Genomic DNA, 14,352 nt, shown 5'->3' on the forward strand with positions numbered 1-14,352 from the left:
AATGCCCAGCACATAATGTGTTTTAACAAATATTTGTTCTGTCTTTCCTCCAATCCTACACCAACCCCTCCCCGCCCCCAGTAATTTCACTGTGGATGCACACACTCTGTTGGAGGGGATTTCTAGAAAAAACTATAGCTGCTTCTGTAAGTTATCACTCCCTTGATACTCACTGAATTTTTCAGAAAATCTTCCACTCTTCAGTCCTATCTCTACACAATCTGTGATAAAGCTACGTATGGTGGCTAATAGGGCCAATCAAAAAGAGGAGAAATGTAGAACTATTATAAGTGAAGAATTGCACATTAACTTACTCAGTCTGCATAAACTTGTAAGTAATGTTTGAGGAAACTATTAGTTCTGTCATAAAAAGGCTGATACATGTTGATGTAACTTCATTTTAGCTTTGCAATTATAGCACATATATCATCCTCTCTATATTTTTATAATTAATGGTGGTACTGCTATTTTCTTCCATAATTGAACATTTATTGGGAGATTACCCACTGTTTGACTGATGTACTTCATCCTCTATACTTTTTCCCTGTTGTGTCCCTGCAGTTATGATGCTCATAATTCATAGAGTTTAGATTCTTCTTGCTGATGTTTTGCATTCCTACTTAACGCTTAGTCATAGAATAAGGGTAAGAGAAATCTCTGTAAGAGTGAGCTTTTATCTAGGTGATTAGTGATGGTACTCTGAGAATAACCACCTATTTTTGATGCCATTGATGCATTCCAACAAGGCACATGCACCACTGCCTTACATCACAGTGGGCCTCCTTTATATGAAGTATTGATTGCATGGTAACATTAAAGGGATGTTTCATCAGAAGGAAGTTCAAGGCTTAGGAGTCTGGGGCATATATGCAAGTTCTGTGACAGTCTGTTTATTAATCAATCAGAATATTACATTCCACTGTTGAGACTCTGTTGCAACAATGGGTTTAGATTATGCAGGGTAGAACAGGCCTGGGTTCTCTTTTAGTAACCACTACCATGACTAAGTGAAAATAAAGATTTTTTTCCACTGTCTAACCCACTTGTTGCCTGCAGCCTACGGGCAGAAGCCCGGCAATAGTTCAAGGCCACAGTTTGCTTGGGCATGGGGCACTATGAGAGATTCAGGGGGATGGTCCTGCCATAAATCCAAACCCATGCACTGAAAATGGAATTTGACTGGGCAGGAGGACTGTTACTGTTACAACACAACCATTAAGATGGTGCCCAGTGTGCCTTAGGAAATACAAGTGTTATGCAAATAGCTGTCATGAGCTTATTTTCTCTTCCAGTGCCTGATGGAAAAATGTGCTGTTCAACTAAAGACAGGCAGTGGGAAGAGGGGGGTGGGGAGAAAGAGAGAAAGAAAGAGAGAGAGAAAAAAAGAGAGAAAGAAAGAGGCAGGGAGGGAGGTAGGGAGGGAGGAAGGAAGGCAGGCAGTGGGAATGATGATTATTCAAGAAGTCTTCAAACTGAGCTACATGTATTTAATTTAAAAGTCCACTGTCTGTTTCAGGAGTTAGTATGTCCCTCTGACAAGAAATAACTTTAAAGCATAGTGATGTTAGTAAATTACGGGTTTTAAAATAATTTTCCTGTAAAACTTGTGTGAGAAAAGATTGTCGGATCTTTGTTTGGAACACCAGGTCCTTTCACAATGTGTTGCTCTGAGCAGACATTCTACTACTGCAGGCCGGAAGAATAAAGCTGGGTTTCACTCCCACCAGCCCTCCTTGCCTTGTGAGATCTAAGAGAGACTTACCAGCTGTCCGGGTTTCACTTGTCAATATAAAATGGAACTGCAGCAGTATAAACCAATCTTAATTTTATTTTTTATGTTTTGGTTACTTGGTTTGTTGCTTTGCTTTTCTCTTCTCACTGTTTAGATTTTTACATGTACCTTAATTGTAAAGTTGTAAGCATAGATGAATGTGGGAGAATTTGAAATGCTTTATTTTTTTTCCATTGGAATGGAAATTTAATGCTATTTTTAATTCCCTTTCAGAGACCTCCTGGTTACTATACGTAACAGTGTGATAAAAGGCATGTTTGATTTATAACCCAATACTCTTAGTAGGTTAGAAGAACCCTAGAAATTAGTGGCTCCTGCATTTTACAAATGAGGAATCAGACCCCTAGAGAAAGGAAATGGCTCACCTAGGGCATTGCAGCTGCTTAGTGGCAGATATGCATGCAGAAACTGGGTCTCTTGACTTGAGCGGTTCTTTTTCTACAACATCCCCTTTGTTCTCTTCCTTTGTATAATGACGTTCAGCAAATACTATCAACAAACCTGTCATGTGGACTTCCAAACTTTCTGGTGGATGAGTTCAAGTTGTAGACAGTGAGTATGACAATCTAATTTATCCAGTGACTCGCAGATGATGTCCTGTGAATATTGCTTGAAGTCTCCACATACTCATCCTTGAGAGGGCTGTTGGTGTCTTCATTTGAAATACACCTGGAAAGGTCATTCTCACTGTTAAAGACAAATGCCAGATATGGTAACAGAGTTATAATCGCTAATAATAGTATCAATGTGTTCTTTTTTCCCTCTCATCAGTGTGCTCATATATATGTATCCCATTTTGCTATTCTAGGTTTGTGTGCTGGAGAGACAAATATTTGACTTCCTTGGATATCAGTGGGCACCTATCCTGGCAAATTTTGTACATATTATTATCGTCATTCTTGGTTTATTTGGAACTATTCAATATAGACCTCGTTACATAAAAGGAGTAAGTACTCTTTTTGCCTTTTAAAAATGTTATCGAAATAGAAAAAGATATGAAATGTCTTGACAATGTATATGTATACCCTCTCCTTGACGTACTATGTGTTTGTTTTCATAGTTTCAGGTCACATCCACAATAACTTAAAATGTCATGTTTAAAGCACTTGACAGTGAATGTAATCAGATTGTTCTCAGCAAATGTGCTTTATTCACTTTTTCTTTTGTAATTAAAAGTAGAACTATACCCAGTATTTCCACATTATAAAGTCTTGGTCTCTGATTTAGTAGATTTAGTGGGAATTTTTCCCTTTTTAAATCATCATATTTTTAAGTTGAATCAGGATAGTTTAACATTAATACAAAGGAACTTGTAGTTTCAGTGTGAAAATATTAACACTTATTAGGGTTGATATTTGTCATACTTGAAAGCCAGAAGAATCTGGACCAATATCTCTGTGTTCTCCATGATTTCCTTTTTGGCTTAGAGGAAGTATTTTGCATTCCCACTCAAGTTAAACTTACTTAACATGAAAGTGAAATCCAACTGTGTTGCAGTTGCTATGGGAACCATGATTTAGGATTTTTTACTTTTGTATGTGCCTCAGATCTCAGCTATAGCTCTTCATTAATGTAGATTTTTTTCAGTCTCATCATTTTTCTGTTTCTTTTTTTTAACAAAAGGAGAAGTCTATAGGCATTTGTTTAAAATATAAAGTGAGTTTGTGGTAAAGGCATACATAGAAGACAGCACAGGTGAAGCTCTGCCTTATTCAACAGAAACTGGCAGGTTGCCTCCGGTTGCACGAAGGCCTCCCTCACATAAAAATTTCTCCTATGACCTTTTCTCTTTGTCATCTGGAATCGAGATAATGCTCCTTGGTTCAGAAATAGGCACTGTGATGGCGGGTGGGACCCAGGGGTTCCCTCTCTGGCTAAGGATGAGTGAAAAGTTCATAGTCTCCTCCTCTAAAGTGCGCACCCAGAAATGAGTGCATGCCACCTCCAAGGGGGTGTAGCCATGTAAATCTTGTAAAAGACAGATGTGTTCTGTTGCAGAGTGAAGTTTTTCAATGCACAGATATTTGTAGTATGGTTCATTTTCTTATATAAATTGTAATTTGATACAATATATGCACAATATTACAGGGTCTGGGAGTGGGTCTTCTGAAGTCATAATACCTAGTTTGAAATCTTGCATCTGCCAAACTCGTGTGACTTTAGACAGCATAATCTCACTGATTCTTAGTGTTTCTATCTTTAAAATGAAAGCAATAATTACTTTAACTCATATGCTTTAATTAATGAATGCATTATAAGCCATTATGTGAAAGATTCTTAATTTAACTTTCTTTTTATTAGACTTTGAGGCTTCTCCATGATTTTAGTCTCATAAATGATGCCATTCTAGTCATCATACAGATAGATATATCATCTCCATTTCTGATGAGGCCCTTGGGGTAGAAATCTAGATGTGGATCAAAATGTTTGTACAGTTTGAAAACACAGAGGTTTTTTTTTTTTGAGGAATAAATGAAATACTCTATAAAATAACCTTAGCACAATGCTTGGTGTTTAAGATTGGCCAGTAAGTACTAGCTATGTTTTCTCTTATTGCTGTTATTATTTGAAAATAATACTAAACTCTGTAGACTAGCAATAGGCTGGCAGGCAATTTAAAATAGAATAAGGTGTTCCAAGCTGTTAGTTGAACGATTTCTACCCTTTTATTCCAAGCTGCTACAACTCTTAAAAATTTTTGCTTGATTTCTGTGTATCAAATTATAATTCCATCCCTATCTAAAGAATAAAATACATACCCACAAATCTTTTCAAGACACGCTGTTCTCTGTAGCATGAAAGGTAAAAATGGATACCATGGGACATCTTTAAGATTGTTAGAACTTTTATATAGCTCAAAAAGTCTCTGAAATCTTTCTGAGGTCTTAACAATGTGTCTTAGAGCTACATCGCTGATTTGATCTTGACTTGCAGACAGCTTTCTGAATTTAATCTTTTCCTAGAGACAATGTCTTAACTAGGGAAATCTACTGCCCACTGACAATATTGTAAATGTGAAGCTTTTATTTTCTAAATCAGAACATCCTGAGTTGGACATATATCCTCCAAATTATACTTGAAAAATGAACTTCTTTTTTCTTTAGCTCAATTTTCTGTTCAACATAATGTTATATGTGGTTAAAAGGTCACAAGTGACACTGTCAGTTGTTTGCTGGGAAACCCCCTTAGCCAGATCCACATATTTACAGGTGCACTTTCTATCTTCCCAGTTTTTGCAGGCTGTAGTCAGGCTAATTGTCCTGACAATAATTACCACGAATCCTCTTGTCTCCAGCCCTCTAAAACAACTTCCTGACTCCTGTGTCTGTCTCTCCCAATAGTCTCCTCACTGTCCTCAGTCCTCCACCTGCCATATTGTCGCAAAACTCATGCTGTGTGTTTTGGGTTTGTGTTACTGTACCACTCAAGTTTTAGTACCAATTCCTGTTCTAGTTATATAAAAACGTATTTATATATATATACACACAAAAACACACACATATACATAAACTTTTATACATATACATATATACATATATGTATACACACTCTAGATATATATATCACATAGTAAAGATATTAACTCTTTAAATATAAATTTTCATTTTTTGATTACTATTTTTCTTTTACTAAAATTGACTTCCTTTCCCTTTGTGATATCTTCTATTGCTTTAAACATTGTAAAATTTATATATATTTGAAAAGTATAATGTTAAGTCTTCATTATCTTTAGGTCAAAATCTGCTAAAACAAGAAGGCAGATGCCCTGAAGTAGAGTCTAAGGAAATATGTCCCTTTCCACATTTACTGTTTATAAAGAGTTTCATTTATTGATAGGATATTTTATTCCATTTAATTGGAAAAATGTCCCCCAAAGCATGTGGACATTGTCTGAAGCACTGAGCACAGCAACAACAAATGAAATTCTGAGAGTATTGGTAAGTTAAATAGTAAAGAAGAAAAAAAATTAAATTCAAAACAATTAATTGGAAAAAGAACTCAGTAGTACCCTTTGAGGGGTACTACTAGAAATAAATTCAAAATAGCTAAAAATGCATTACTCAAATTTCATAAAAACAGAGAAGAGGATAGCATACCAAAATCATAGTAATATTTGTAAGAGTCATATTTCTGTTAGTCTTCACCTAGATATTTTTTTACAAATCCTTTAAACCTCACCTGAACATCACAAAACTTTTGCCTAAACTCATATGACTAGGAAATAGTAGAGGTAGGATATAGACCGAGGTCCTTCTAACTGCCATACCCGTGCTCTTAACCACTCCCTGAGCTGTCGCTCTGTCAGTGAGGGCACACCCTACATTTTCTCTAGAAAAAAACTGCGATCCTGCTGCCGTGCTTCCTAAATCTGCCCGTGTGCCAAGGTGAGTGGTTTTCATCATCAGGTATAAGTCTTTTCAAACTCCTCAGCTTTCTGGTACCTTCCAACTGCCAGGTGACTGCCTGTTAAAGTTCTTGGACCTCCAGTTAACCAGTATTAGAGACTATCTGCATTCCTAGTACTTTTTAGCAAGACCTCGAAATCACTGCTTCTCAATACAAGCCAAAGTTCAGTTAAGAAACATGGTATTTATGGAAAATTGGCCAAAGGGTAAGTGGGCCATGTATTCTCTCACAGCCTCTGTAACTTATTCTATACAAACAGTGCTTCATACCTGCACTGTATCAGTTTAGTTCTTTCAGCGTATTTTTACTCCTGAGCTTCATTTTAGCAATACGCCAATTAACCTACATTAAATTATTTTATAAGGAATGTATGACATTTATCTACTTAAAATTTTGTTGAAAACGTTGCTTTAAACACAAGAAAAATCTGTCTTTTGTCTTAATCCTAGGAATAATAATACTTTCCTTATGTTTTATCTTATGGACCCACTTAATTTATAAAAAAAAGCTTTATAGATTTGTGTTCTTATAAAAGTGATACTAAATTATTTTACTCTACCATATTTATTTTGTACTTGCTGTGTACAAAATAGTCTCCTAGGCACTGTGATTTCAGCATTGTAAAAACCAGAGTCTAAGCTGCTATGAGGAATGCAGACGACACATAGGCAATAAGTCACAGGATGGTGGTACACTGTAAAAGTTTTATGTGTGTGTCTGCATGTCCATGTGTACACACACACTCTCTGATACTTTATGTGCATAGTGTACTCTCTTTACTGAGCTCACAATTAGCCTACCTTGACGTTTGAATAATAAAAGTTGATATAATTATCAGTTACTAACCTGGAGAAGACCGAAGAAAGATAAGGGCATTTGGATCCAGAAAAAAATTGAGAAAGGTATAAAAATGAAAATAAAACATTAAAATCCCTAGTAGCTGGAGATAATAGCCCATTGTTATTATTTTTAAAAATATATCTTCACCCTGGCTGGCGTAGCTCAGTAGATGGAGCATGGGCTGTGAACCAAAGCATCACAGGTTCGATTCTCAGTCAGGGTACATGCCTGGGTTGCAGGCCACGGCCCCCAGCAACTGCACATTGATGTTTCTCTCTCTTTCTCCCTCCCTTCCCTCTCTAAAAATAAATAAATAAAACCTTTTAAAAAATATTTTTTACTCTTTTAATATCCACACACTTTTTAAAAAACATGTATCATGTTATACATGTCATTTTGCTTCTTGTTTTACACTTATGAACTTCTTACATTTAATTGTACATTAATGAATTATTCTTTGAAGATATTAAATTAATTTACAATTCATAAAATGTCTAAATCTTTGCCCATTTTTCTATTTTTTTCTGATTAGTTCATATTTATAGCTAATTAACTTATTTTAATATTATAGAAATTATGTTGATATCCTTCAGTATGTAATGAAAATATATCCAAATCTCTTATATTACATGTTTCTATTTTGATCACTTTGACCAGAATAATTTTAATTTTAATTTTTATCCAATAAAACATTTATAATTTCTGAGTTGTTGTGTATGTATCATAATCTCCTACATTTTCTTCTAAAATAATTATTGTTTAATCTTTTCATAGTAAAATTTTAACTACTCTGGAATGTATGTTAGTACTTAATAGGACACTGATACTGTTTTCTTTCTCATGGGTCACAATTTATTTTCTCAAAGAATTGAGATATCTTATTTGCTTGTATTAAAACTATCATATATACTGTTTTTTCCCTCAGTTATCTATTCTGTTCCACCGATTCATTTGTATCCTATGTCACTACCTAATTGGTGATTACAATGGGTTTGTAGTATGTTCTGACAGATGGTAAAACAAGTATGTTCAGTATTTCACTTGTTCACACTTTCCTTGGCTATTCTCTGACATTATTTGTTAATGTTAAATATAAAGTCATTATATTAAAAACAACACAACATTATGATTATAATTGAAGCTGCTATTTTAAAACAATTCATTTGAAGAAAAGGATACTTTATGATGTTTAGGTGTTCCATTTAAACATTCAGTCATTCCATTCTGATCTCTCTTGTTTTGTTTTTATCTTTATTAAGACTATATGGACTTTATTCATAAGAATTTGCACTTTTCTTATATTTGTTCTTATATATTTTGCAACTTTTATAATGACTGTGAATGGAAAATTTTTCTCTTAGTAGGAACTTATCATTAAAATGGAGAAAATATGTTGTTCTGGCACTTTCTTCATATCAGAATTTCCTTGTTATAAAGTTTTTCCAGCAGCTCTTTGGTGTTTCTAGGTGCTATCTTTAGACAAAATCTTTGTCGCTTATGTATAATATCAATGTTATTTCTTTTATAATCTTATTATTTCACAAGACTCTCTAAGAAAGTGTTAAATACATATGGTAATAGCAAAACTCTCAATCTAGTTTCTGAATTTAAATGTAAAGATTTTAGTATTTGTAAATTATTGAGTAATTGCTATTAGTTTTCAGCAAATAGTCTTTACTATATTTAAGTAGTTTCCTTCACTTTTCAGGAATGGCAGTGTATTATATTAAATATTTTAACCTTTATGTTAATATGACTTCCTTTTAAAATGTTTGATATACTTAATTAGGTTGATAAATGTTTTGATAATAACCCAATCTTTTTTTACTAGACTACAACTTGTTCATAATTTATAAATTTTGGAATTACTGTATTCTATTTCCATTAGTGTATTTCCATTTTACATCTTTATTTGAATATGAGATTCATTCATAGATTTTTACTTATAATACATGGTGGGACAGAAGTACATTTACAGTTGTGAGTATTTTAAACCCAGAGTTTGTTCTTATAGTATTAATTATTGCATTATTTTGAATATGAACAACTACAAACCTACATTTTCTCACTCTGTATTTTGCAAATTATGTAAGCTTCATAAAATAACTTGGGGAGATTTCCTTCCGTGATCTAATATAGTTTAAGTAGGGCCAGAGCTATTAATATTTTCTAGAAGTTGTCTTTGAAATCATCTAGTCCTAGTACTTTGACAAATGGTAGCTGTTTAATCATCTTTCTAAATCTACAGTAATTGGTCTTTTCAGGTTTTCTGAATGTCTTGGCAATATAAATGTTGAAAGAGAGCATTGTCTTCTTCAATGTCTTGGCAATATAAATGTTGAAAGAGAGCATCTATTTTTTTGGAGCTTTTGTTTTATATTTTTGTCATAAAGCTCCAGAATTATTTTCTTTTTAAAAATCTCTTCTTGATTCCAAGTTCAGTCTCTCTCTCATTCCTTTCCTTTTTCCCCGCTCATTCTATGTCTGTAAACTTATGTCTAACAAAGAGAAAAGTAAAAAATGATAAGCTCAAAAGCATCTCATTTCTGCTTTTGCCCTCCTCCCGCATTCTGCAATAACAGGAAGAGGCAGGATGTTGATACAGCATTGATATCCCCTCCAGTGTACTTGCTAATTGTTATGGCAATGGATGGGGCAAATTGATGGTGTAGATTTATGACTTTTCTTGATTTAGATTTTTTTAGCCTAATCTATGTGTCAAATAGCAATTATAAGCAATTATTTAAAAAGAAAAAAATGTTTTGAGTTGACAAAAGATTTCACCCTCAAGTTATTTAATTCCAATATTTATAAACAATTTTGTTTTACAATTCCAGCCAAATTGATACTAAATGAAGAATGGTTTTTGGGAGTGAGTAGTAATTACTACAAAAACACTTTGGTATAATATTCTCTGTACTATTTATTTCAAAATAAATCTTTCTTTATAACAGCATCACAAAATACTGTGCATTTGATTCTTCAGATGACGGGTAAACAATTTTTGTTGCAGCATGCCTTTTGATTGCCCAGCTGTCCCCTCCCTGGAATAGTTGTCATTTTCTCTGGTCATTTCTGTGTTTACTTGTGGACTTCTTGTCAGTGACTTTGGAAATGTTGAGTCGTTTGGGAATGCCGAGTACGAGAACATGTTATCTATCTAACCTCCGCAGTTAAACCTCAGTCCGCCTAGACCTGCCACTTTCTGGAACACAGTGGGATCAACTTTTTTCTCTTTAGCCCCCGTCTTTTGGAGGTGCCAGCTATGTTTAAGGAATTTTTTAAAATAAATATTTTACTGTATGTATTGAAACATTTAGTCTAGAATTTATTTTTATCAGGGTGTCATGGATTATAAAATTAGTACATGTGTGCAAAGGATGCCCCTTGGGAATAAGGCTGCTTTCATACATAATTTTATTCACAGTACAGTAAAGTTGCTACTGGGGGATGTCTTATTTTAATTATCTTGCCATTAGTTTTTGATGGAGGGCTTAAATGCTTACATTTACATTGAAAGTGACACTTACAAAGTAGTTTGTGTCTAAAAATTTATACATTAGCACAGTTTTTATTCTATCTTCTAAAAGCTTGTATTTTCCTTCTACTCATTCTTTTATTCTTCTTCTAATTACTATTTTATTATTATTACTTTAATACAAGGCATTTAAGCAAAAACATGCCAAAACATGCGGACCTTGGGAGAGGTTTCAGTGATGTTAAGTTGACAACTTATAAAACAAAGGTGAACTTAGCCCCAGGGCTGTAGGCCAGCCTAGAACAATGACCTGGAGCCCATTTTTCTTGCATGTTGTGTGCACTGATATAGAGTGAGTGAGAATGAGACTCGTTGATAAAGGAGAGATTAAAATTATTAGTCAATTTTAACAAGCTTAATACAACTTTATTCAAGGAGAAATTAGTGTCATTTCTAATGTTTTTATGCCCCACTACTATTTATTAATTTGAATTGAACATGAATGACTTTCAATAAATCAGATGGAACAGCTGCCTTTAGATATCTGGTACTAACACCTTTTTCCTGAGGCACACTGTAATTACGACTTTTCTGAACTAAAAAAAACACATAATGAACATGTAAAAGTTTTCAAAAATTGTATCCATTCTTCATCAAAGGCAATTTTCCAGTTTTAACTCACTTGAACTGTTCTTCATAAATTAGTAAAAAATAAACTAGAACTCAGGGAAAATTTGTCACTTGTATAGTGATATCTTCTCCCTGTGCATCACCACCCCCTCTATTACGGCATAAAGACTGCTCATCACCGTGCAGCCCCACCTTATTTTCATTGTACAACATTGCCGTTAATGTGCAAAAAACATAATTTGTCTTTAACCAATTTTAAAATGAACAACGTTGTGCTTTTCAGTTATCACTTAGGAAATGAAGCATTCGCCTCAGATTGCTTTTTCTTTCACACTGATTACTTGAATTCAAATTTATTCATGGGTAAGCTGCCACTCAGTTTTCATTTCTTGTGTATCAGTGGACCATGAGCTAAATGTTTTTTAGGGCTAGTTGTTTTCCAGTCATAATAAGGTGTGTACAGAATAGAAGTATGCATTTGAAATTTATAGAGCAAGAAACAATAACATAAATAGAGTTACTGGACCAAAACTCTTTAGGTATCTTTTTAAAAACATATTTGATGATCTTATTTTATTTGATAGTTCTTGGAAATATTTTATATTATTGCTTCTTCTTTTTACCATTTTACACAGCTAAAGGTATGTTATGCCCAAGAAGAAATTATTTAATTATAACTTGGTTTATAGGAATGTTTAGGGGCTCATATAGCCTCATGAAATATGTACGAATACTGTAAAGCGAGTGATGACAAAATTATATAACTAAAACTTGTGTTAAAGCAGATTACTTAATACTTGGCGAAAAGGGTACAAAATAATTGCATAATTTAAAATTAAAGTCATAGCAAAGTTTTATTGTGTTCTTTTAACTGTTTCGCTTTTTGTTATTTAATTTTTTATGGTAAAATTGCCTTAAAGCCCCTTATAGTTGATCAGCAAAGATATTGATGACCGAGAGGCTCACAGCAAAAACACGGGGAAGGGAACGGAACGACACGCTATGGAGGGCTGCCCCACTGCTCAGAAACCTTTTACTGTCCATGCCCCATTGCTAGATGATGTCAGAGCAGTGGTTAAAATATTCTGTCTTCTTCCTTTTAGAATTTTACTCACCCATAAGTACTTGTGGGTGGATTATACTTGGGCTAGCACTTTAATTTCTTTGAGTTTCTAATCCGTAAAATGGAGATGCAAATGTTTATTCTATCTACCATAAGTGGGCAGAAATAAGATTTATAAAATATAAAGCACAAATATTTGCAATGATATCATCTGGAGGCAATGGTAATGTGATTTTGTAGGCAAAGAAAACTTTTACCTTCTTCCTTCTATGTTCTTTGGCTTGCCTAATAATTAAATTAACACAAATTAACAGGTGAAACACAGACTTTAATGTCATATTGCAGGAGCTCAAAGAAATATAAGTCTCAAAGAAGTAACCAAAACTAGTAATGTGTGTGTGTGTGTGTGTGAAACTGAAAACACAGCAAAGTTTGGAATTGAGGTATTAATTAGTAAAGTAATAAAGTTTGTTTACAGAGCCTCTTGGTCTTAAACTCCATACATCTCGTGATGAGACTGACTCTTTAACTTTCAGTACAGCATACTTGCACTGGCTGTTTCTTAAGTAACTTTAATTCAAAATAATTAGTATGCTAAAGTGGCACATTTTGGTGCAGCCTCCCAGGAATCCCATCAGTTTGTAAATGTCATGCCTAGAGGAGTAAAATGGTGATTGTAAAAGTAAAAAATACTTTTACCTGCATAATCAAATTTCAGGTGAATCAACCAACAATTTCCTGGGATGAGAGCTTAAAAACATAGCTAAATGACTAGCCAAAGAATTATTTTAAACTCCAGGTATTGTTTTGATTTGACATTCAAAATGCAATGAAGAACTTCTTCAGACATTATTTTCTTCAGTGTATTCATTCCCACATAGCAAGAATTGTTTCCTGCACTTGAACCACTTTGCCGTACTGACTGCACATTTTCCACTTCTGTTAAAGTTGAAAGGCTGCAAGGTTGATTAAAACATGAAAGACTTAAGTGTCGATTATGTTATAACCCTCATATACAATTTACCCTTTATACTTCTATTCTGTGAATAGCTTTTTCTTTTAATGTTTGTCTTCATTTATATCACACTAATGTATTTGATGTTATTACAATTTATTTTTAGTGCTCCTGCAGCCTATTGTTAATAATTGGAAAGCTATAAGATTTTGTAATTATATCCTTACTTTGAGAAGAATGATTTCATAAAGCACATCTTACAAGTTCTTTTATACAAGTATGTAGAAATAAAAGGATCACATTCATCAAGAATTTGGGAAATAATTACATTGATACTAAATTGGCTACAGATTCACATATCAGTATACTTATAGGTATGCTATCTGTACAAAGAAAGCCATAATTAAAAAGAAGGAAGAAATGGAGATTCTTTGTGGAGGAATCAGGATAAATGAGTGTGCTTTAATACATTATATATAAGATACTTTTCTTCTTTCATCAATGCATTTTCTCAAAAAGAATTCAATGGATGCATTTGCCAAAGTTTGTCTTGATAGTGGGTTGTGGAGTAGAAAAGATAGGGTAGTAACTTCCATTAAAAGTGAAATCAGGTTATGATTGTTGAGCTGTACTTATTTTTAAAATTATTTTGGAAGTAAAAAATATAAAGTATGTCATGCAACTTGTTATTTCATATAATAAAGTTTCAATATTTAGAAAGTTTTATATAAACTACTTTAATATTTAGATGAATATGAAAGCATGCATGGCTCCTATTGCTTTTATTTTGTCTTTTTTATAATGAGCAGCCAAGAAAATCCTTCATTTTCTGTTAGTATACTTTGATTTTCATCTAGCTCGCCCCTCTTTCATTCATTTATGATTGTGACATAGCGTGACTATGAACTTTTAATTTTAATTCAATCTCATGTTTCAGGAAACAGCCAAGTCAAAATACACATTTTCTTGGAAGAGATAGTCTACCAATTTATCACCATACAATCACTAAAGCTTTACTTCTTTCTAATTTTAGTCCCTTTCTTCCCTAAAGATACCTGTGAAGCCTTTTACTTAATCTCATCCTCATCTTCATCTTCTAGTGGATCCATTATAACCACAATACCAAGTTTAATTTCAGAGTAGTTAAATTCCTAGGCAGCAATGCTCCTATTGTTTTCAGGGCTCTT

The 14,352-nt window shown here is 33.6% G+C and overlaps 1 protein-coding gene and 1 non-coding gene across 3 annotated transcripts in view; one reads left to right on the forward strand and one right to left on the reverse strand.

Annotated features, from left to right (window-relative positions):
• The window catches only part of NKAIN2 (sodium/potassium transporting ATPase interacting 2), an 878,265-nt gene that overhangs the window by 420,626 nt on the left and 443,287 nt on the right, over positions 1-14,352 (forward strand). For both annotated transcript variants that reach the window (XM_036024646.1, XM_028511048.2), the window contains one exon: positions 2,601-2,738. In XM_036024646.1, coding sequence (XP_035880539.1) covers positions 2,601-2,738 — 138 coding nt within the window. The remainder of the gene's footprint in view (positions 1-2,600; positions 2,739-14,352) is intronic.
• LOC114495849 lies at positions 1,029-1,161 on the reverse strand. The gene has a single exon (XR_003684514.1). It is a non-coding gene; the product is annotated as a small nucleolar RNA SNORA42/SNORA80 family (small nucleolar RNA).

This window comes from Phyllostomus discolor, chromosome 4 (genome assembly GCF_004126475.2).
Source record: "Phyllostomus discolor isolate MPI-MPIP mPhyDis1 chromosome 4, mPhyDis1.pri.v3, whole genome shotgun sequence".
Classification (NCBI taxonomy): Eukaryota; Metazoa; Chordata; class Mammalia; order Chiroptera; family Phyllostomidae; genus Phyllostomus; species Phyllostomus discolor.